This window comes from Podarcis tiliguerta, assembly GCF_965153285.1.
Source record: "Podarcis tiliguerta genome assembly, chromosome: 7".
NCBI lineage: Eukaryota > Metazoa > Chordata > Lepidosauria > Squamata > Lacertidae > Podarcis > Podarcis tiliguerta.
Window position 1 is genome coordinate 49,000,791 of NC_139540.1, and position 25,090 is coordinate 49,025,880.

The 25,090-nt window shown below is 39.6% G+C and overlaps 1 protein-coding gene and 1 long non-coding RNA gene across 4 annotated transcripts in view; one reads left to right on the top strand and one right to left on the bottom strand.

Moving 5' to 3' along the window:
* LOC310682011 overlaps positions 1-16,237 on the bottom strand; it is a 32,060-nt gene extending 15,823 nt beyond the window's left edge. Inside the window, exon 1 of the long non-coding RNA XR_014513724.1 lies at positions 16,150-16,237. This is a non-coding gene — a long non-coding RNA (uncharacterized lncRNA). The remainder of the gene's footprint in view (positions 1-16,149) is intronic.
* LDLRAD4 (low density lipoprotein receptor class A domain containing 4) overlaps positions 1-25,090 on the top strand; it is a 268,311-nt gene that overhangs the window by 77,018 nt on the left and 166,203 nt on the right. For 2 of the 3 annotated variants that reach the window (XR_014513691.1, XM_083450228.1), the window contains exon 1: positions 16,261-16,397. The exons of the other annotated variant lie outside the window; for it this stretch is intronic. Coding sequence is in view for 1 of the 2 variants with exons in the window: in XM_083450228.1 (XP_083306354.1) it covers positions 16,358-16,397 (40 nt within the window). In the remaining variant the exon portion in view is untranslated. Of the gene's footprint in view, positions 1-16,260; positions 16,398-25,090 lie in introns of those variants that run through there. 3 annotated transcript variants of the gene reach the window in all.

The window sequence follows — 25,090 nt, forward strand, 5'->3', positions numbered from 1 at the left end:
CTATTATACCTACAAATAGCAACCAGACTTTCAGTTAGGTACCTGTTAGCTTGTGAAGAATAAAAGCAAAGAGGAGCAATGTTCGACTGCCACACACACAGCTTCAGAAGGAGCTTCTACAAAAATCTGCAATAAAACTGGCTTCTCCCAGTGGTTACTCAGGAGAAAGTTGCTAGAGCAGGTTGGAGGTGGGGTTTAGTGCAAACCCTCTCAGTAACTGGCTTCATTTCTGTATTTCCATGTCTAAATCCTACTGTTTCCTGGAAATGTTAGTTTGGTGAAGCAGACTTGTGAATATTATGGCATGTGTTGAGATAGTGACTCGTCACAACCCAATTTTCAAATGCCTTACAAAATTATATTTGGTGACAGAGCATGGTGCTTATCCAGTGTGCCAAAATCTCCTGAAAAATCCATGTGTGGTGACTTGATCACACACAAATCAGTTGCGTGAATTCTTCACAAGTTGTTTTACAATCATTAGTTTGGAAGCAGGGCCTCAGAGATCAGCGCATTTGCCCTGATCTCTAGCCAAACGTTCATTGCCTTCTCTCTCAGCCTAATAGAACTGCCTGCATTGGTGCAGATGGCTGATATGGATCAGCAACCGAAAGCTCCTGAGTCAAACCTGAAGAAGTATCACCAATCTAGGAGTGCACGAGATTTAGAAAAAGGGACAGCAGCAGCAACACAGATTTAACTAACAAGCCACTGCAGGAACCGAGAAATGAAAAAGGGCCTTTGACCCTTACTTCTTTTTTCAACATGGCCCTCCAGACAAATGGGTTCCTGACCAGGGTTCTGAGACTTGCCGATTTCAAACCTTAAGTTGTTGTGATTGTCCTAAGCAGGTCAGTAGCTGTGCTATGGAGTGATGTGGTGTCAGCATTACAGAGACATTGGCACAAGCGTACAGAATCCAGGGTGTGAATCTCTGGGACTTGTTGAGAAATGTTTTTGGCTGTGTGAATGGCAGGGCTTTAACTGTGGTTGATTTGACTGGCCTGCTTCTTATGCTTATTTTTAAACCATCATTTGTCTACTGTTGCTAGTAAACAGATGAGGAAATAGTACAGTACACTTTGTTTTATATGGAGGTCAAGGTACCATGTTTCTTGTGTGCCATTTCCCTTGCTGTTGAAGCTTGACTTCCACTGTGTTTTTGTTATTATTTTATTTATCTTTTCATAAAAGAAACATAGGGCTTTTGTTGGGTTTTTTTTTACATAACTTGTTCTCTACCTTAAGTGCATGTATTCCACACACCCACACCCGGAGCAAATCACTGTGACTGCCTCAGGTTTTCACATATTGGTACCATTTTTAATTTATTTTTTGCCTGATAGTGAATTGTAGTTGAAGTGCAAAGCCTGTGGGGGAGGTCACTTCAGCTGGAAAGGAAATAGATAATACTGTTTGAATTTACAGAAGGAACACATTGTTTTGCATTTAAAAATGATGGAGCCTGATTGCGTTTATGAACCCTTCCAGCTCTTGAGACTCTGTGTTCTAATCATGAGTTGCCAATGTTGATGGTAGTTCTGTTTCAAGCTTTTTACTGTGCTTCCATTAATGGGATGGTGTCTGCTCCTTCTGCTCTTCTGGCTTTGCACATTACGGTAAGTGTTTGTCATCATTCTCTGTCTTCTGTGTTCAGTGCCAAGTAAAGTGTTTTTTTGTCTCTCCAAGTTGGTGGCCCTGGTGGAACTGAATTGTCCACCTGGGAGAGAAAAATAAGGCTAGCAATCTCCAGAGGCTTCTTTGATTTGCATGATGATATCAACAGAGGCTTGTTGGTGTATGTCTCCTACCTTTCTGCATGATTAGTCAACATGACTCCAAGATATATATTAGCCTTTCTCCATTACACTGACAGAGATTGAGAGCACTGAATCCCACCTCCTTGCAGCAAGTCTCCTGTGACTTTTAACAGGGATGCTAAGTCATTGTTAGTTATCAAAACCTGCTTTCATTTCATTATTTGTTAAAACCATATATGTTTTGTTACTCATTTATGAAATATACATTTTGTTACTTAAATTTATTTTATTGTGTCCTCACAGTATGGGATAGTGGCAGGGACACTGACTTCCACAGGTCTACAAAATGTGGTTTGAATACCATATACATTCAAATAGAAATGCCATCTTGAGGGAAGATGGAGTGAAAATTAGAAATGGCTGGTTATTTCATACCAAGAGTGGAGCAGAGAGGCCCTTATTGGTACAGATTCTGGGGAAATGTTCAGCTTCTTTCTCTCCTAGGTGAAGGTATCTTGATGCAAAGGACCACTTGGGCTCCTGTTACCCTATGCATATTTTTTTTAAAGTCTGAAAAACTGAGCCTTGTGACTTACCACAAACTACTTTTGAAACTCTTATCAGCTTCAAAATACAGTTTGCCATGTGGCATGGTGATGGCGGGGGTGGCTGCTATTAGAGAAAAACAAGTCTAAAGTCCCCCTGGGCTCACAGAACTAGCTTCATAGCTTTTTGGATCCTGTTTCTTTTGCGGTTGTTTTTTAGTTTAGCTCCAGGATGGCAGATCTGCACTTTTTGTAGATTTTCAGATACTTATCTAGCAGCATGAATAAGGACTAGAGACAGAATGATGCATAGTCATCATTGTGCAGCTGCACCATGTTAGGACAAATGCTTATTTAAATATTTTCTGCTTGTGTTGGAAACTGTTTTATGTGTTTCTGTCTAAAATAAGTTTGGCATTAAAAATATAGATATTTTATTTTACACTAACTGTAGGGGATGGAGGGTAGGCAGAGAACTAATTTGGGGTAAATTTGGTCCTCGTCCTTCACTTCAAAAAGTTTCTGGTACATATATGTTATCTTTTTCTGTAAGACCTACTGATGTTCATCAGTAGTGATGACAACAGTTGTCAGTCTTGCTTAGCAATGTTTAGGGAGCAAGTTCTCTTTGTTATCTAGATCTGATTAACCTTCTGGACCAGCATGTCTGCTTACTGTAGCCCAAACATGTATGGTGTTGTTTTGCAGAGCTCGCTCTGACTTTTAATCTGATCTTCTCCTTGTTCAGCTGCCGCTAAATTAAAATACACCTCCATGTTTATGCAATATGTGTTGCTCTACAGCAAAAGGTTTGTCTTCTAGTTTTTAAAGAAGGGTTTTCTTCACCTATCTCAGTGGTGTATGTGAGAGAGTCCTTTGTGAAATAGTTTGTTCATTATTCTAAACTCATTGGAGAAATGCACAGCCCCCCCCCACATTCTCACTCATGCAGAAATGCAACTTGGATCGATGAAGCAATTCCAAGAGGGCTTCAGCATTGCTGGTGTGATACATCTATCTGAAGGCTCAACCAAAGTGGACTTGGCACTGGTCTGCAATAAATTTGGGTGTAGACAAATCATATCTGAAAGACTTAGTATGACAATTTTTCTAGATAAAGGTTCTACTATTAACCCTCTTTGATGGACAAGGGACAGGAAACAATAGATCTAGGATACTAAATTATAGTTTGAAAGCAACAAATGGTGACTGGAACTTTTAATGATTTTTTTTTTTTTTTTGCATTTCTCAACTTGGAAAGTTTTATAAAATAACTGTGTGCATGTATGTTAAGAATCTAGCAAACATATATTATCTTCCTGTGTCTTCATCACGTCTCTCTTACATAACCCCATGATAAGTTACAGTATAGAATTTATGGCAAGATTCTGTTTGGAAACATTTTTTAAAAAATGAGTGTTCCCATCCAGATCCATCATAGGTTCTGTCCAAGCAGCTAGAAACTATAATACATAAAACTGTGCCTTCTCAAGTCAAGAAATGTGTTTTGTGCCTACTTAAGCAGAAACTCACCGGAACTCAGTTCCGACACCTCTCAGTTGGGTGCCGTTGCTATTGTAAGAGAACAAGGAAGGCAGTCATGGTGAGTTCCAGAACCTCTTTTCTAGAAAAGCACTGTCCATAAGTATTTACAAATTATTATTTTGGTTGAGGTGAAGAGGGAAGGAAGGAGACCTTCAGATGCTCAAAAGATAATTCAAACAGTTCTTCTTCAAAGGCACTCTTAGCAACCATTTTCAGTCCTGGTCTCTTCCCAGTTAATGTTATATTCAGTGACATTTTAGCTTGTGTACCTGAAGTAATCTTTCCTCCCCCCCCCCCCCCCGCGTTTGGCACCTTTCTGCATTTTCTTTCTGGGCTAAAGAGAGTCAGCCCTCATGCACCATGGGAAACAGAGCCTTTTATATTTTTGATAAAATAATAAATCTCTCTTAGTCAAAAGAGAAATGCTAAAGGATCTTATAGTCTATCTAGTGCAGTATTTTGATAGTATCCTTGTGTTTGCCCAGGGGGTGGAGATATTTAGAGGTATGTACTGTTTGAAATATTTTCTTTCAGAGAATAGACCTCAGTATTTTACACCCAAATGAGAAATAAAATACTTGTCATTTGTGAACTTAGTAACAGAAAGTAGATATGGCCCCCTCCTCTGCCTACTATGTTGGGGGAAAGAAAAGTGAATATAGTTCCCATTATTGCAGTTAAGTTACAAGATTATAAGATAAATAGAAATTGCTGTTTTACTTCAGCAACAATCAGACAGGCTAAAATAAGTACATCATCAGTCAATGAATCAGGGAGCAAGATTTGTAAAATGGCACAATGCTAAAGCCACCCAGAGATTTACGGGTATAAGGCAGTATACAAATTTCATAAATGATTATGATGATAATAATGATAAAGGAGGAGCATCAAGCAAGAGACAGAAACTTGAGATTATGCTCAGTGGTGTTGTGTGCTAAGGCAAAAACCTGGGCCTGACCTGAAAGCTTTTATTTCTAGCAAAGAGTTGTATCTTTAGTAGTGCCATGGAGTTCCACTGGTAAAGCAGCACTTCTGTTTATTCTCCTCCCCCTGTTTTCCTCACTAATCATCTCCATAGGGTCCCCAACCCCCCAGATCTGATGTACGAGGCCTGTAAGGGGAGGGGAAAGAGGAGAAAGCTGCAGGGGAGAGAATGGGAGTTACAGTGGTACCTTGCAAGACGAATGCCTCGCAAGACGAAAAACTCGCAAGACGAAAGAGTTTTTTGTTTTTTGAGTTGCTTCGCAAGACGAATTTCCCTATGGGCTTGCTTCGCAAAACGAAAACGTCTTGCGCCTTTTTCTTAAAACCGTCAATGCATTCCTATGGGAAACCGTCAATGCATTTCCTATGGGAAACTGTGCTTCGCAAGACAAAAAATTCACAAGACGAAAAACCTTGCAGAACGAATTAATTTCGTCTTGCGAGGCACCACTGTATTAATACTCAATCCCAGAAGGTCATGAGGAGGAGCAGGATACTGGTGTGGGGAGACAAGTGCTGGTGAGTAACAGCAAGATTGGCTGGTTGCTAGAGGTAACACTGGCAGCCTGAAAACTGCTAAAATGGTTGCTGACCAAGGTTCAAGTTAGCAGAAACCCTAGGGATATAGCTACAGTGGTACCTCGGGTTACATACACTTCAGGTTACATACGCTTCAGGTTACAGACTCCGCTAACTCAGAAATAGTACCTCAGGTTAAGAACTTTGCTTCAGGAAGAGAACAGAAATCATAGTCCGGCGGCGCAGCAGCAGCAGGTGGCCCCATTAGCTAAAGTGGTGCTTCAGGTTAAGAACAGTTTCAGGTTAACAACGGACCTCCGGAACGGATTAAATACTTAACCCAAGGTACCACTGTATGTGAAATAAGCAATAATAAAGCACCCAATTATATAGTTTTACATGCTTGTCCCATAGAACTCAATGGAACGCAGGCCCGAAGCGAGTGCATATTAAAAGAATAACATGGCATGCAGGAAGGTGGCAATAAAGTCTCATGCTCTGAATATATGTGGTTACCAAGCTAAAATAATGACTGATTATAAATGTTCAGAAATCTGGCACATTGCCTTCTTTTTCTGTGTTGAAAAAAAATTGTGTATTTATGAGCAGCAGTTTGGGATTTAGTAGCTAGCCAGGGAACATAAGCAGAACTAAAAAGCCGAGGAGTTTCCCCTCAAGGCACTTCTCAAAACCAGCGACAGAGAGAGGTCACATGCAGAAAAGGATTTGAAATAGTCACATAAAAGCAAAGGATTTTAAAGTCAGTTATTCAAACTGGAATTTTCAATAGAACTCATCTTCCAGCCACTCTTGATTCAGGTAGGGGGCAATTCATTTTTAATTACAATAATGTATGCCTCTGCATATTTGGATATACATGGATAAGTGCAAAAGAGAACCTTTCATTGTTGTATACCAGATATAATTTGAGGTTTTATGACCCAAGGAAATAATGCTACGATGTTGGTTTTTGTTTTCTTTGATAAAGATACGGGACTTAAGGTGCGGCGTGATAGCTTCCATTATATGCCTAGTGCTCTAGCTGCTACAAATGCTTTGTTTCCCTTCCTCTTGACTGGAATCAACAAATTAATAAGCAAAACGTGATTGCTGCATTTGCTTAATGGCAGCTTCCCCATGAAAAGGTAAAAGAGCATATCAAGGAATGTACTTGAAACAGAAATGAAGAGGAGATGGTGTTGGTCCTCTGTGCCACTATTCTAAATGTGCAGCAAAGAGAAGAGCCTATCAAAGGTTTCAAGTAAACACTGCTATCCCATGCCCTAACCCATCCCCCAAAGTCTTGAGAGACATGCCTTTATATTTTCAGTTATCTTGGTCTAATTCAAATATCTAACTGATAAATATGTCCTTCCACCATTGCAAAACTGGGGTTAACACAATTACAATCCAAGTGTAAATTCTTCAGCAGTATTAAACTTGCAAATGACAGGTCTAAAATTATAAATATACTACCTCTCTGGTTGTGCAGCAGCCAACCAAAAACATTATAATCCATGATGAATATTAACCAGCACTGTTTGATGTAGGTATATGAAATATCAATGCAAACAGGCATGGAAAATATTGGTTTTATCTTTCATTCAGAAATGGAAGATTTCTTATTAAAAAATCACATAAAATAAAAAAATTATTAAAAAAAGAAATGGAAGTTTTCTTCACAGTTTCTTCTAACTAGAGATTACTTAGTGTTCTGAAGAATAAAACTGGAAAGAGATTTAACACTTTCATTCATATCTCTCACTACTTCTTAGATCCAGCTCTGAGTTTCAGCTCAGTGGAACTGAGGACTTTCATGGAAAGGAGCAGCAATTTACACCCATTGATCAGAGGCTGTTAAATGAACTTTCCTCTAGAATCAGTGATTTCCCCTTTTGACTTTTCAGAAGGGATGTTAGGTCTTTTGCTTAGCTAGTTGGCTAGATTTGTTTGTGCTAGGTGACAGCATTTTCCTATTTCCCTTTGGTGGTCAAATTTATTTTATTTATTCACATACCACCTTGAATCCTGGAAAAGGGAGCTAATAAACCATTTTAATAAATAAAAATTTTCATTTTTCTGATGACTGTTTTTTATTTTTATTTATTTATTGAATTTATATACCACCCTATACCTGGAGGCCTCAGGGCAGTTCACATAAAAAGATCACAGTATATAAAATAAAAGTAAAAGCAATAACCCAATAATACCCCTCCCCGCAAAATAGCCACATTTTAAAAGGGTATGGTATGTTGATCAGGTCAACCAAAGGCCTGGTTAAAAAGGAACGTTTTTGCCTGGCGGCTAAAGGTGTATAATGAATAGTAAATGAATTTATTAATAGCAACTAATAAAACAGATACCTTAAAAAGTAATAAAATGGTGAAAGGCACAGGGGAAGAGGATTGTTTTGGATTGGAATAACTGACCATTGGCAGTAGAAATACATGTTGGCTATTCCACACTCTTCCTGTTACTCTGTCAAAGTGGGAGTCAGGAACAGGTCAGTAATAACTCACAAAGTGTCAATAAAATTAACTCTTTATTCAAAGAAACAAAACAGCTCAAGCCTAGTGAGCACAGCAACTCTTCCCAGTAGGTGTTGCTTCAATGAGGCAGTTGCGAGGACTGAAGATCCTCTGTGGGTTCTGGGAGACCTGGGAGGGGAGCTGGTCACAGCAAGAAGATCCTGCCTCATCTCTGCCTCTTGGCCCCCCTCCTCTCCAGCCTTCGCTTCTGCCTTTGATTCTGGACTGCTCTCTGTCACAGCCTCTTCCTGCTCACTAAACTCTGTTGCCCTTTCAGCTTTGAACACCTCTTCTTCCCAGTCTGCTCCCTTTTCTTCATCTGACCACTCATCATCATTTCACCACATAGCCCCTGGCTCTGAGCTTTCTTCCCCTGGGGGTTCCCACCACTGCATCTCATCACTCCTCATCCTGTCTGTCCATTACATCCACTGCACCAGAAAAAAAACAGTATTTTCCTAGTGGCAGAGTATTTTTCTGATGTGTACTGAGAAAATGTGCCTTCAACAACAACAAGAAAATAGTAATAATAATAATAATAATAATTTATATCCCTCATCTAGCTGGGTTTCCCCAGCCATTCTGAGCAGCTTCCAACGAAAGATTGAAAATACATTAAAACACCAGTCATTAAAAACTTCCCTAAACAGTTGCATTAAAAATGTTTCTGGAAAGGTTCTAAGGTTGCTTGGTACTACAGTACTGACTTGCTGTCAGCACCTCCTAAATAGCTTTTAATTTATTTTTTTATTTTTTTATATAAATATTTTATTCGATTTTGCATAAAAGACGACAAAGCAAAACAAAAGCAACAAACAATACACCAAAAACATACAGAATTACACAAACATAACATACTACAAACAACAGAAATAAAAACAATCTTATCTTCATATTGATCTTGCCTTAACTTGTTTCTCTGACTTCCCCGAGTCTCCCTTCCCTGTATTCCAATTCATACAATTAAACAACAAATCCCTTCCCTCTGTCATAATTAACCTCCTTTCTGATTTGAATGTCTTAATATAGCTTATTCAATGCTTAGAACTTAAGATGTTGGGTCTTCTGATCCTTAAAATTTTACTCCAATAACCTTATACATTCAATCTGATGTTATTTTAACATTCATTAATCTTGTAGTGTTTCTGTAAATAGTCTTTAAATTTCTTCCAATCTTCCTCCACCGTCTCTTCTCCCTCGTCTCTGATTCTGCCAGTCATTTCTGCGGATTCCATATAGTCCATGACTTTCATCTGCCATTCCTCCAGCGTGGGTAATTCTTGTGTCTTCCAATAGCTTTTAATTTATTATCGGTCAAAGCCTGTTGGGCATTCTTTAGTAAAAATAATAGGGGAAAGTGTTTATGGAAAAGAGTGTTGGTTTTTAATGTTGATGCCACCAACTGACATTTGAGCAAATCTGTCTTGCCCAACCTTAACCTCTGTGGAAGATGGATAGCAACACCTTGTTCCATTGACAACCATAAAGCAGTACATTTGATGTACAGTAATGCACATTAAAGGAGTAGCATAACCCAGGTGGTCTTACTCTAAGCAATTGCAGGGCAGGGGGGAAATGACAATAGTGTTCAGAAACAAGTTGAGTCCAGAAATCAGATTAATCAGTTTATTTAGGGAAGTCAGTGCATAGGTGCAATCTAAAGGAAAGTAAAACACTAAGCCAAACTGTCATTGCAAAATCCGTTACCTCTACTGTTGGTAGTAGCCCCTGGAGTTGGTTGTAGGGTGAGAGACAAAGGGCTACAGCTACCATATCTATATTGCCTTTTGCGCCCAAGTGGCTTTGAATGACAGGTTGCTAGGCCCAGTCAATTATAGAACATACTTCATGAAAATGAACATAACACCTTTGGGAAGTTGGGAGATGGGGCTGTCAAAGCGTTCACTACTGCCAAAATTATATAACTTCTTTGCTAGACAGCAGACTTTGGGTTGTGTATTCAGACTTGGTTGATGGAGGGGAGATATGACCTCCATGCTTGAACATGATAGAGCCTAAGAGAATTCAGATGCCTTAAAGGGATATGCAAACGCAGGGCATACTTTCGTGACAACGAAAAGATAATAAGCACATTTTACACTGGTAAGTGCATGGTTTTCTTTTTTCTTTTTTAAGTGTCAAATTTAACAAAGCAGAAAAAACATAGATTTTTTTTTAAAGGACAGAAAAAGACACGCAATAGCTATACACACTGTTGGCTCATATTGTGAATACAATAGCCTTTATTACTTTCCTCTAAAATTAAAGAATAAAGGTCAATATAAGCCATCCAGGTGTCCAAATAGGTACCTACATGAAATTGGTGTTTATAGATACAAATGTAGCCAGGGCAGTGAGGTCTGCAGACCATTGCAAAATGGATGGTGAGTATTTACCCTTTTCAGGCTTGAAGTATAAGTCTCTTAGCAACCATAAGGGTTGCAATACCCCTTTTGTTTTAACCCCCATGATACAGGAATAAACTGTAAAAGTACATGAACATCTGCAAATGTATTTAATTTGGGCAGTACAAAATTTATACAGATAACAACTTCAGATCAAAAATACTGTATCACCAGACATGCCCACATCTTATTTCTCAACAAGGCCTTTCAAGCATTATATCTCCAGCATCAATGTGTATTTGACACTACCTTCCTGTACAAATGTTATTGAGTCCAATATACCCCAAAGAACATTTTTTGTAGGATAAGTTTCAAATATAAAACATTCCTTATAGATTCTAAAGCAATTTTCCATTGTTTAGGTTGTATGGCACATTCTAATTCCCTGTTCTACAACTCTTTTAAGTTATTGAACATCAACTTTCCAAAAGTCCCATAGGCCTTTATAGGCAGCAGTTGTGGATTTAGCTTTCCGAGAAGATTGATTTATTCCCTCCAATAATTTAGGAAATGCCAAAGCACTCGATGCAGACAGTGCATAAACAGACTCCAACATGTGTTGTATTTGCAGATGTTGCCATTCTGCACTCACTGATAAATGATATTTAAACCACAATATGGAAAATGAAGACAAGTCTTCATCTGAACTTATCAGTTGATCTAACATCTAAATCCCACAATAGACCCATTTCTTCTGCAAAAAAACCCCCTGCCTCTCTTACCTTCAGATCTTGACAACCCCATAAAGTTTATTTGGCATAAGCATATGGGTCAAATTGTCTCTCTAGTTGCTAAAATTGTAAGTGTTATGGGTCCTTTCCTTTTTTATATACTTAGCCCCAAAGCTAACTATTCTAGAGTGTATAAATACAGTAAATTACACATGGAGGAGTATTATTATTAATAGCAAATTGTATTCATGTGGGATAGAATTATATGTCCATAGTCTTCTTTGTGTTAGGAAAGATATTTAGTCTCCATGCTAAGATGTTATGAAACAAAGTGAATTTTGGAAAAGTTTCAGGCTAGAGTATATTTCTTGACTGTTATCTAGAAAAATTGCAGCTGACTTATTGCTTTCTTCATTAGGCTGTTAAAGCTTTCATATTGGGATTTATTATTTTTCCTGTGACTGAAAGTTTCCTTCAGCTCTAAATATGGTGATTTTTTTTGGCATTATGGAGTGTTCAGTGCATTTTTGTGGATTTTATTATACAACTAAGTCAAAATGGAAGAAGTATACCTTTGTCTGAGCCTTCAGGCTACCTAGAAACTGAATTCAGTTTACTCATGCTTGCTTCAGAGCTTACTTTTTTAAAGCATCATTATCATGGAAGGAATTTTTTTTCCTGGTGGAGCTCTTTCCAGGTTAATTTCTTTGGGCAAGTGTGTTTTTGTGAAGGATATTATAGATGGATGCAGGCTTAGTTGGTTAAAGAAAATCTCAGTTGAAGTCCTTTTGTACTTAGTAGGATTTATTTCTGAATCAACATGCATCGGATTGTACAGTTGGGGAGGAAATACATACACATGTTTATAGATAGAAAGTACACATATAATTTCTGTTATATAACAAAGATTAATGCAGTAGGTGACTGCCTGTGACAATGATTGAATGCATTTTCCATTCTCTTCAGTGGAAGAGTCTTGCACATATCAGTCTTGTTTTGGAGATTGCCAATTCCAAATTGTAAAAAAAACATTGTCTGTCTCAGTTCTGTGAGCCTTGGTGCCAGGAACACCCTGCAGCCGATTGCGTCTACAGTTCTTTCAACTCTGTTTGCTTGTCTGGATAATGTTCTACATTTGCACTTCTTTATTTAGCGCCCAGACGGAAGATGTTGACTACTGGGACAGTGTAAATAAATCAAATTAATTCTTGAAGCATGGTTTGATTTGCAGGAGCAAACCAGAACTCACTTTGCCCAGTAATGCATATGACAGTGTAGGGGCTTTCTCCCTAGATTCTTTTGGCTCCTGAGCAGCTGCTGGCCACAGCAGATGGACTTTTGCAGCACTAGCTGATCTAACCTTCCAGGAAGATGTGAATTTCTATGAGCATTTCCTCAATACATTTGCAGTCATGGTCTGCTCATTAAGCTGTTCTGTGAATGATTAAGCATTTTATAAATGAGTTCTATTTTTTTGCAAGAGCTCAACTGTGCTCAGATGGTAAAAATATCTTCTGGAGTGGTAGACTTTAGGAAAGCAACATGCTGATGTGCACTTGTTTCTATGATTTTGTTGACTTCATCAGTGCTTGCGCTATTCTATCGAACTAATTTGGTGTTGAACTGACATAAAAAGGCAGCTTACTTCTCTGTGTCAGTATTCTGTGGCTAGAACCAGGAACCACATGGTGTGATCAAGCCTCAAAGCCCTCTAAAATATTGTTGTTGTGATGTCTTGACCTGAATATGCAGGTAGAAAAGGATACCTATTTCAGTAGGTCTGTAGGTGGCCAGCCACACCTGATTTTAGGCCCAGAGAATATAATTATTATTATATCTGACTGGGTCGCCCCTGCCAACTCTGGGCGGCTTCCAGCAAAATATAAAGGGACAAAACAAAACATTGAAAGCTTCCTGAAACAGGGCTGCCTTCAGGTGTCTACGAAAGGTCTTATAATTGTTTGACTCTTTGACATCTGATGGGAGGGCATTCCATAGGTGGGTGCAGTTACTGAGTGCAGTTGGGTGGGTGCAGTTACTGAGAAGGCCCTCTGCCTGGTTTCCTGTAACTTCATTTCTCACAATGAGAGAACAGCCAGAAGGCCCTCAGCGCTGGACCTCAGTGTCCGGGCTGAATGATGGGGATGGAGAAGCTCCTGCAGGTATACAGTGCCAAAGCCATTTAGAGCTTTAAATGTCAACACGAACACTTAGACTTGTGTTCAGAAATGTACAGGGAGCCAATACAGATCTTTTAGGACCAGTGTTATACAGTGGTACCTCCGGTTACAGACGCTTCAGGTTACAGATGCTTCAGGTTACAGACTCCGCTAAGCCAGAAATAGTACCTCGGGTTAAGAACTTTGCTTCAGGATGAGAACAGAAATCGCACAGCGGCGGTGCGGCAGCGGCGGGAGGCCCCATTAGTTAAAGTGGTACCTTTAAGAACAGTTTAACTTTAAGAACAGTTTCAGGTTAAGAATGGACCTCCGGAATGAATTAAGTTATTAACCTGAGGTACCACTGTATGGTCTCAGCGGCTGCTCCCAGTCACCAGTCTAGCAGCCACATTCTGGATTACTTGTTTCCGAGTCACCTTCAAAAGTAGTCCCATGTAAAGCGCATTGCAGTAATCCAAATGGCAGATAACCAGATGATGTACCATTCTAGTGAGACAGTGGGCAGGAAGGCAAGATCTCAGCTGGCGTACCAGATGGAACTGGGAAACAGCCACCCTGGATACAGAGTTGACCTGTGCCTTCATGGACGTCTGTGAGTCCAGAAGCAAGAAAGTGGGGAAATGCAGGAAGTAGGATCCTGTCTGCTATACTGACCAGGAAATAACACAAAGTCATCATATTTATATCACATATAGTCAGTCCAGGGGCTTCATATACTGCTTGCCAGTCAAAGAGGTGATAATACCTAGTTGACAGAGCCATGCCTGCTGTGTCTGAAGCTCCTGCTTTCTGCTTCCAGTTTTTTCACATTCTTCACTATTAGAGATATGGTTGCCCCTAAGCCTGAGATGGGGAACATCTGTTGCCCCAGATGTTGTTGGGATTCCATATTTCCTCAGCCACATCAGATCCACCACATGTGTACACCAGGCTGGTGACGGTTCTTTGTAAACATGATAGCCCTTTCAGACTGGGGGTGAGCAAACAATGGAGTTGAAGTATAGTGCCTTGGGGAAGGTATTTGCAGTTTTTTGCACAATGCATTTAAACATGTTTCTTATTTGTTATGCACAGTCTGCACTGTTCTCTCAGAGTAGTACACCTATTGTAAGGATATAACACTTTCCCGGGACTCATAACACAATATTTTTCTACCTGGTTAAAATAAGATGCCTCCTTCAAATAGCAAATTTACTTGCTGTTGTAATTGGTGTGTGGAACGTACTGATTCGCAGAAGTTCTGCCAAAGATGCTTTGGGACATTCCAGGAATCAAGAGTTGAAATCAGACTTTGGTTTTACAAATAATGAAAGGGAAATAAATAACACTCAGCCAGCAACACCCAGGAATGCCATTTAAAAAAACACAACTGAATCTGACCGGGTCATAAAAACCTTTAGACCATGAGCTCTGAAGCTGTGTCACCGTCATCAGCCTTTTAAATCAACAGCAAAAGTGGGTGGATCCAGCCCACATTCAAGAGTGCTTCTATGCCACTATGTAATACGAGACAGAACGCAATAGGTGGCTTCTGGAAAAGAGGCCTGTGCAGCTTGTCTTCCTACATAGGAAGGCCTCTTGTCCTTAAGTATGTTTCCCTTTCTGGAAATAGACTATCCCTAGCTTCAGCCTCAAAATGTGAGCAGAGAGAATGAGGGAGGGAGGGAGATTGCTTTATGGGAATCATGCTTTCCTCTTGAAAATTAAAACACTAGAGAATAGTTTTCTAATACAGTAATATTTTGAAGGCGGGGGGGGGGGGGTCAGTTTCCCTTGGCTCAACTGAAAACAAAGCACATATTCCAGAAAAAGCAAAGCAGACACTCATCACAGACCTACAGTAGGTGGGAAACAAAGGAAAAGAGCGGAAGCAACACTGTTATTCTGACTAGAGTATCAGAATTAAGGTGGAGACTGGTTTGGGGCCCACCTCCACTGGATCCGCATTGCAACCTGCTTACATTCTCCAAGATTAGGAGATGACTACCATTGAGTCCTAAATGGCAAAATAACTAGCTGCTTTTAAAACTATAAAGGAAAAGGGGGGGGGATACCTTTTTGTGCACACACAGTGGGGCTGCACCACAGGAGAGAGGAGAAGACATGGAAATGGGAGTGACCCGTATGCAAGGGGGAGAAGGGCAGGGGTTGGTGAGCATGGCGAGCAGGGACACAGCCCCCGGTTAAAATATAATGTTTTAAAAACCAACACAAATGCAAGGTAATTTTTTTGCTGAACAATAATTTCAGCAACTTGGGTTTTAAGAAAAACAAAAGTTGTTCCTAGCCTGCTATATGCACTTTCTCTGAGGTTTTACCTCAAAAGGGCAAAAATAGGTGGTACATAGTGTCATATTTTATAAGAGAGTTTTAGAAAATGGTAATGGTGAGACCTGATTAATTTATAGAATAGGCTTGAGGGCCTTGAGTGTTTTTTACTTTTCCCTTTTAACTCCAGTTTTGTTATTGTACTTCTCTCCCCCATCCTTACTAAATATGGCTTTTGAAATGTAAATCGTATCATGTTCAGAGATGCATATTGACATCTTCAGCACTGCTTCTCTTTGCATTTCAAAGAGTTGTGTGGTCACATTTTGCATTTCAGCAAAATTGCAGTATTTTCCGTCTAAGGATCTACTTTTATGTGGGCAATCACTCACTACTAAATGGGGTGTTTGCGTGTGCACAGACGCACATGGTCTTATTCCCTGAATGTTGTGAATCTTGCTGTAAGTCATCAGGAAACATCTTTTTCCTTTTTAATTTCTCAGCTTGCCTGAGGGGGAGGTGAAGCTCAAAGAGAACACAGAAGACAAATGAAGACCACATCTGGCTGAATCCTAAGGAAAGTAAGCAAGCAAACCCAGTGATGTTTTCTGAGCTGAGGACTAGAACTAAAGTTTGAAAGAGAATTTAAAAAAAAACAATGTGTGGAATGACTGCTTTCGTTTACATGGACACAGTGGCCAAAATTCTCTGGCAGGACGGTTGAGGCATGTGATCTGCACTTACCATTTGAATTTGACGCACATCCTTTTTACTGAAGGGCTCAAGGGACCTGGGAACAGGTGGGAATTGGATGATGCCAAATGCCAGCTTGCGGGGAAGAAATGGACACTGACAAGCAAAGATGGAAGTGACTTGATAGCTTCAACTCTGGAAGCTGTCTCTGGAAAGGACAGGTTAAGACTGGAATCACAAACTTTTCTGGGAGAGCAGTATGCAGGAAGCTGGCTTTCAGGCCACAAATGCTTTCACAGGTAAGGATCCCCCCCCCCCCCGTAATATCAAGACAAATTATGTTTTCCTCGAAAGCAAATGTATTTGTGTTTAGATAGAACCACTGACATATGTGAAAAATGAGAAAACTTAAGAAAAGACCTGCTAATCTTTTCGTCCTGATCATTTCGCAGCATAGTGTTTCAGAATTTGTCTGTCAGGTCCTTCAAAAATGGCTGTGCAGGCACAAGCAGAAGGGGGCAAGATGTACAATCATTCATGTTATGAGACCACTGTCCTCAGATTCCTTAAAACTATGAATTTACATGCTGTTGGTGGAGTTTAAGTGATGGTTCTTGTGATACATTTTCTACTTGAGCATAATACTGAACTATGCATCAGATATGATGGGTGCATGCATTAATTTTTTAATTTACCTGGTGTGCATGGTGCGCCGGTCCAGATTTATATCCAGCTAGAACAAATATATTCTTAGAATACTTAATCTGTGTGGGCCGCACAGAGAGAATGGGATGGAGAACTTCTACTATGGTCAGTCCTGCAGCCATTTTTCACACGATACATGGAAGAAGGTAGGAACTTGCATCCAGAATGTCCCTTGGAGAACTTCCCAACCCCAAACTCTGGAAAACTCATGCGTGTTTTTTTGTTTGTTTTTGTTTTGAAGGCTTGAAGACTACAATCCATATGTTTATACTATAGTAATCTATACTACACAAATCAATGTGACTCCTGTGGTATAAGTGGATTGTGGAATGTGTGCCTTATTGAAGAGGCACCCAAACATTGTCTGTCAAAGCTTGCAGTCTTTGCTTTATTTTGGTTGGCTAGAAAACCCTGGGAAATTATGAGCAAAAGCATGCGGTGACCCTCTGGACGCCAACAGAGGCCACTTGGAAAAACACTGCGATTATACAATGTAACTTGTAGGCTCAGACAAAAATTCTTCATATGTGGGTGAACTTGGCAGATGGGTTTCACTTCTTTAGATGCTCAGTTTTTTAAATCAGTAGGAGAAGCTGAATGTGGTTTGCTTCTCTGTTTGTTTGGTTCAGGGCTTTTTGGGAACCCTACAATAAAAGGAAATGAATACCATCCAGGGTTACATTCTTTTCTTCACAGTGGTGAAATCCTAGTAGACCCAACTATAGTCTTTCAAAAGAAACCCGAGATTCATTGCTCTAACAAATGAAGAACAAATAGAAACTGGTTTTGAAATTCATCTAGAATTCCGTTGGTTTTTTTTAGGTTTTAATAAAAAAAAATAATCCCAACAACTTTAGGATCGTAGCAACACAAATAAGTATTAGGTATCTAATCTGTCGGTAAAAGATGCCAGCATTTTAAAGATTGTCCATTAAGCATATCTTACTTGTATAGACCCTTTAAAAATATTTCCTACCTTGTGGACAATGTGACACAAGTGTGCTTCAGAGTCCCCACAAAACAATTATGTTGCATTGTCTAGGATTGCTAGCTTTTTGTTCCTGTATGCCCTTTTCGGTGCCTGCTAAAAACATTCTTCTTTGGACAAGCCTACCTGGATGTTTACAAAGTTTAGGTTATTTTAATCTGTTTTAGTATTTTAGCTTTTGCATGTTTGAAAGTATGGTTGTGAATTCTTCTTGATTTTGTTGTTTTATCTGCTTTGAGGATATATATATATACAATCAAGGGGTATACGTATAAATTTCATGAAACAAACAGATAAATAATGGCAGCTTGATTTGCAGACACTGCAGGTGATACTAATTATAATAATAATAATAATAATAATAATAATATCTTTATTGTCATTGCCCCCTTCGGGGACAACGAAATTACTTGGCTGCTCCATAAAAACACTAATTAAAAAAATATAGTAAAATACATAAAACACCAATTAAAAAAATATAGTAAAATACAGCAAAGGAGATTTGATGACTTTCAAAGTCCGGGCTTCCCATTCAGGGCCGAGATCGCTCTGGAGAAGAAGCTGTTCTTAAGACGGCTTGTTCTTGTCTTCATCGTCCTGTATCTCCGTCCCGACGGCAAGAGCTCGAAGAGACAGTGACCAGGATGCGATGGATCTTTTACTATGTCCAGTGCCTTCCTATGGCACCTTGTGGCGTAAATCCGCTCTAAGGTGGAGAGTGGGCAGCCAACAATGCTCTCTGCTGCCTTCACAACACTGCGCAACCCCATCCTGTCCTGGGCAGTACAGCTTCCGTACCACACACATAAGCCATAAGTAAGCACGCTCTCAATGGCACAGTGATAGAAGGCAAGCAGCAGTTTCTGCGGAAGATGGTTTTTCCTTAGTATTCTCAAAAAATACAGTCTCTGCTGCGCCTTCTTCACAAGCCCCCTTGTGTTGACACTCCAGGACAGATCCTCTTGTAACTCAATGCCCAAAAATCTGAATGTTGTTACCCTCTCCACACAGACCCCATCAATCAAAAGTGGCTGGACATTGCTCTTCTGTCTCCTAAAGTCCACCACAAGTTCCTTTGTCTTCCTTGTATTTATGAGCAAGTTGTTAGCTCTGCACCACTCTGTCAGCCGCTCCACCTCATCTCTATAGTCCATTTCACCCTCCCTTTCAGAGATGAGCCCAATCACGGTTGTGTCATCTGCAGATTTGACAACCCTATTACTAGGGTGAGTAGCGACACAATCGTACGTGTAAATATGTCTGTTACTTCCCCTTGATATTTTTCAGTTAGGGTAGACTTATCTTTGAGACTTCACCCTTGCTTTGGAGATATCTCTCCCTTCCGAAGTGTGCATGGCTGTTCGTGCCTGCCCTTGTGTTTGTTCAAAAATAGATCCCAAACTTCTGCCATAGTAAGTCTTGAAAGGGAATAAGAAAAGGAAAAGCCACTTGATTGTATTTCAGGGATAACCAATGTGGTGTTGTCCATATGTTGGACTCCATTAGCCCCAGCCAGCACGGCTAGTGGCGGTGATGGGAGATACAGTCCAATAATAGCTGGAATGCGTATTGGCTATCCCTGCTGTAGGCTACAAGAATGTTCAGTGCTATGGGCTTTGTGGTTGTCACAAGTGCAAATGTTTTGCTATATATTGGGGCTTGCAAATGTTATCTCTTGCAGCAAAGGTAGTGCTGGGCCAGGAGACAGAATAAAGAAGTATTTCAAGATGAGATACTTTCCCCCTATTACAGGGGTTTTAGAGCCTTCATCATTGTTTGGACTCAACTGTAATTGCACCACCAGTGCTGAGTCTACAGTCTGTCAGGGTTTGGCACCTTGAAATGTGAATTCTAGAAGTTTTAGCGGGCTACTCTCCTTACGGAGCATCGTGCCTCCTAAATAGAAGGCCTGATAGTTGGTAACATTCCAACCGGTTGTGAGCAAATAGTGTGATCATTTAAGGCTGTCTGCTCCTGGTATCTTTGACAAGCCTGTAGGCTTTCTCTTCCTGATGTGAGTTGCAGAGATGACAATTCAGCTGTCAGCTCTTCTACCAATCACTGAACAAAATAATGTGAGAAGTCCCACTTGCCTACCACATTGCTGTCATTTTCGCCTCCTTACAAATGATCCTTTGACATGATGTCAGTTGTGTGGTTAATTCCTTAACCTGCTTAAAACCCCCCAATATAATATAGTATGTTAAAGTGATTTTCATGGGTAACCAACAGTATAACAATTGCACCATTTAGCATCTGTGGTGGAATTAATTCCAAGAGCACTGGCTACAGAATTTAGAGTTTGCGACATCCCCAGATTTAGTTCTGGTGTCATGCAGGCACTGGGATGGGTAATTTAGAATTAGGGGCAGCCCCAGTTTTCTGACTTGACCAGAAAATGAATAAACACAGTTGTAAGTAAACACACACCAGCATTGGGCTGTAAAATATATGGATCTCATTCTTAAATGCCTTCCACAGTGCAAGAAATTTAAGTTGATGATCAAGCAATTGATTATGGTCATTTATTTGTTTGTATTTTTGATTTCATGTTAATTTTAAAAAGCTTTAGGAAGTTATCTCATGGTGCAACATTACCTTTGATTATTGTAGGCACTTGCATTTGAGATGAACAGGGCAAGACCCCAAACTAAACTTTATCTATTAAAACCCTTAGCATTGAATTCATGATAGCCTTTTTAGTTTATTTTTCTTTGTATCTGGTGAAATATTAACTGGGTGTATTGGACTTTAAATTTGTTTTATTTTACACACAATAAAACAACTTTAAAATACAATACATACAGAATGTGTTAATAAAACAATTTAAATTTTTTAGATAGGCCACAACTGGAAAGCCTCTGCTCCTGACATAAAATAATTTTAGCCCCCATAAAGATACCCTTTGGAGTAGAGCCTCATCAGTAGACCTTAAAACCCTGGGGACTCATGGAGAAAGTATTTCCCAATGGACTAGGAACTGAACCCGTGACTTCCAGCATGCAGAGCAAACATTCTGTTGTGATTTATGGAGTACAAATGTGAAACAAACCTCAATCAAATTCTGTCCTTGGTTTAAAAAACAGGAGCCTTAGAACAGTAGCTTCTGGAGGTGGCTATAAGAATGATCCAGCTTAAAAGGAAAGCTGCTTTGTAGATACAGAATGCATTGAATTCTTTTGCTTTGAATTTGCTACATAGGCTGAGACAAAGGGTGGTAATTTCTTTGTCTTATCCCAGTTTCTGAAGGGGTTCAACATCTATGCATCCAAATGGCTAGGGTTAAGGTTTTTGAAAAAGGTTTTTAAAGTTCTTGTGGTTAGGAACAGTTAGCCAAATGCAACGCTAGCTGCTTCACAAGATTTCTTATGCAAGGTGACCAGGGCCTCAGCACTAAATTATTCCAAAAACCTATATTCAGCCCTGGAATATAGGAAGTAGCAGTCAAGGAGTCTGCAAGTGTGTTCAAATGGCCTTTTTAATGCTACTCAGCAGCCACAGCACCATATTTTGGAATAATGTGGCAAGTCCACTGAAAGAAAAAGCATAACATCCCAGTCTGCCTTACACTCTCACATTGTACTTACTTGAAAGTAAGCTCCATTGAAATCAGTAGGGCAATTCTGAGTAAATATGCATGGGATCAGACTGGAAGTGACTGTGAAAATATCACCTCGCTCATCAGGGAGGGGGGATGTGTCTGAGCCTACTCTAATATTATTACAACAGGTAATAGTTTGCTTGAATAAATCAGAGATGGCAAAAATAATTGGCAGAGCATGGATTTATGTGAACAGATGGTATACAGGAAAGAACAGAGAAACTCCAGGGAAGTGTGAGCTGTCCACTGAGTCTTTCATTCTGTTCCTGCTCTGACTTTATTTCCTAATGCTCTGTTGTCTAATTTTGGAATATTTTGATTATTATTTTTTGAGGGAAGGAAGACGGCCAGCTTTCTGACTGCTTTGACATTTGTGTTCTCCCTTAAGCTACTCCCATTTGATTTAAGGGCGCAGTCAGAAAGGGAGCTTTGTGGGGTAAATAAGGAATTCAGCTTTTTAATTTTTTTTTAAAGATGAGCACAGTCACAAAGAATGTATCTTTGGAACAAACATCTGTGCACAATCAGTGCTTCTGAGAGCTTCATTGGTGAAACAGTTTCGTACAATGACAGTTGAATGTAGATAGCTTGTATATAGGTTGTGGTATGAGAGAAGGGGCTATGTAAACAGGGCAAGTTTAGTGGCTCAGAAAAGCATGAAATGCTTGTTTGGGATATGAGTGATTCAGAAATTGTATGTTTATCCTGGAGGCTTAGACTATACAAACCAGTAATTTATACTGGCGGAAGATGAATATGGAGCCCGGCTGTGTATTCAATCAGTTCCTGATTTAAATGGAAAAAATGGAAATTGCAGATGACGCACTATTTCCCCTCCCCTCCTCCTGAGTCTTATTATACTTGATCTGTTTATCTTGAAAGAAATGCTCTGTGTACACTGTTGCAAATATTGCCCCTCAGTTGTTCTAGGCAAGACATTGGACAGACGTGAGACCTGCCAGTAAAGTGAGAAAATGGTTGGCTCAGCGAAAATTCACTGTGGCTTATTTTAAAGCAGGGGTGGGGAATCTGTGACCATCCAGATGTTGTTGGAATACAGCTCACTTTTATTAATCTTTTTTTTTTTTTTAACCATTGGCCATGCTGGCTGGGGTTGATGGAAGCTGGGAGTCCAACAACATCGAGGGTCACAGGTTCGCCATTTCTGTTTTAAGGAATCTGTTCTACTCGTAGAGGAATGCATATTTTCTTTCTCGTTGGAGAAATGCAGTTTGCTTGCCAGAATAATTCTGCGGTGAAAGAAACTGCTTAATGTGTTTCACATGGCATTGGAGAGAAGATACAGCAGACTGTAACACATGTAGCAAATGTGGTTTGAAAAGGTAGCACGGATGAACATTTTGTAATTGGGGGAGTTAAAAAAACACCACCTTTTCAAAACCGCTGAGTGCTTCTCAGAGAATTTGGTTCTTAGGACTATTGGGTTAAAATACAATCCATTTTATGTGCTGTGGCAATGTGCTGGGTAGCCTCCGTTATTCTGATGACTAGCTGGAAAGACTGATGTTCTGATAAATGTTCTCATAAATGATTGTCTGGCTCTACACAGGACTCTTGTTCACAGCTGAAATGGGACCATAGCAAACTTGGACAAAGGGCAAATTATGGCAACCCAATACATATTCGAGGTCAGAAAGGAATCTTTAGCCTGCTCAGATTAGCTAAAGATCCTTAGGATTTTGTTTGGTTTGGTTTCTGGCTTGTTTTTCTTACCTGAGTCATCTGGAGAGATTTGCCGGGCAGGCATCTGCTTGTAGTACACTGTTGCCTGGATGTTCTGGGTTAATAAATATGTGTGTGTTGATAGGTGCTGTTTTGCGATATGGTTGCCAGCTAAAATTTCGAAAGTATGGAATGTTTGTTACACAGGCATGCAGAGTTGTGATGATACTTGGGAAATTTAAACGCTACTAGCAGGGCTCCCCCCCCCCCCCAATCCAGAGCTCAGCTCCAGCACCTCTCAGGTGGGCGGCATTGCCATTCTAAGAGAACAAGGGAGAAGTTCATGGTGAGCTCTGCCACCTCTTTTTCTAGAAAAATAGTACTGGCTTGTATCACAGGGTTGTGAATTTCAAATCTGGTCAGTTTCAGTCCTGGGGTTCTATATCTACAAATGAAAGGATCTGATTATTGATACATTTTAAATTAGTGTGTGTGTGCACGTGCAAATACCTCCCTTTTTGTTCCACCTCCCACTTTTTATGTCAAGTTTTAAGTGGGTCTGCTACCATCATGTGCCATTAGAGGTATGTGTGAAACATCTTGTTACTTATCTTTGTCAGCCACCCTGGGAGTCTTTTTTGGCTTTACAGCAGGGTAAATATGCTTTAAATACATAAATAAACAAAGAGGTATGATCTCCTGAGACTTGTTTTCTGGTCCCAAACATAGAATTAAGCTAACCAAATTTAATCTTGCCACCAGAAGTCCCAGTGGATCTGTTCTTTCATTATATATAGAAACCTTGGGAGGCTGACAGTCAACAACCCGACAATTTTAGATAGAACATGCCAGACCTTGACAATGTCTTTCAAGTTGGATGCTGTTATTTCATACTGCAAAACCCTAATCACAATTTATCTCACTTTGACTGATAAATTTGATCTTGACTCATTGCATGATACAGATTTTCATAATAAACCTTCCCATTTCTTATTCCCCTCTGAAAAAGAAGCAGATCATTTCCACAAATAATTCCTGATGTACTGTGACTTATGCAAGACTATCAACTTTATATATTTTCATTGGGCCTGTAATAAAGAGTGATATAGCAGCAATTGAGATATAAATTAAAAGTAAATGCAGTCTCTTAAGTATCATCAAATGATATGTAGCAGATAAAATTCTTTTTTTTACACTTAGTAACTGTGGAACACTGTCTAGAAATACAGGCTAGTGCTAAAATAACATTCTTCTATCAAATTTCATATTTAGATCACTTTGTTGGAATGTAAAAGCATCATTTGGTGATAATTATGGAGTAATTAAAATAAATTGTCTTCTCTGGTTTAAAAACTCTATTGTTCAGAACTACTACAGCACACACCATCCATAGTTTAAACTTTCAGGCTGTAGTCCTGAACACACTTAGTAGAAACTAATATCCATTGCAAATAGTGGGAATTACTTCCTAGTAGTTCCATATATTACAACTGGGCAGGGTCACAAAACATGCCATCAGATTGTGCTGCCAGTTCTTGTCTTTGTCTTATAGATACTGCAAGATAATAAAATAAACGGATCTTTGCAGCCTTTTACTTGTGCATATTTGCTGAAAAGTGCTCACATGGCTTCAGAATATTCCAGCGCTTGAACCGCTTATGAAATAACAGGGCATGAAAAACTGAATCTGGAGCTATATAACTTTGTTTTGTTCATGACAAGTATGTTCAAGGGAGTCACTAAAACCTTTAGATGTTTTATTAAAGGTAAAGTACTGAAAACTAGAAATGGGACAAAGTGGTTTAACCCTCTAACTTTGACCCAATTACTATCCCTTTATTTTCTTTTACTGCATAAAATTCCAGAGCTCTAGAAACCCCACACAGCATACAGGCATGGATTACTGTCACAACAGTGTGTGTAACTGAAACAAGGAATGGACTCACAATGGTAGAGATCACTACCGTGAGCTGCTCTGTGTGTTAAGAGGGGGGATCATTTTGCCCTGGGAAGCC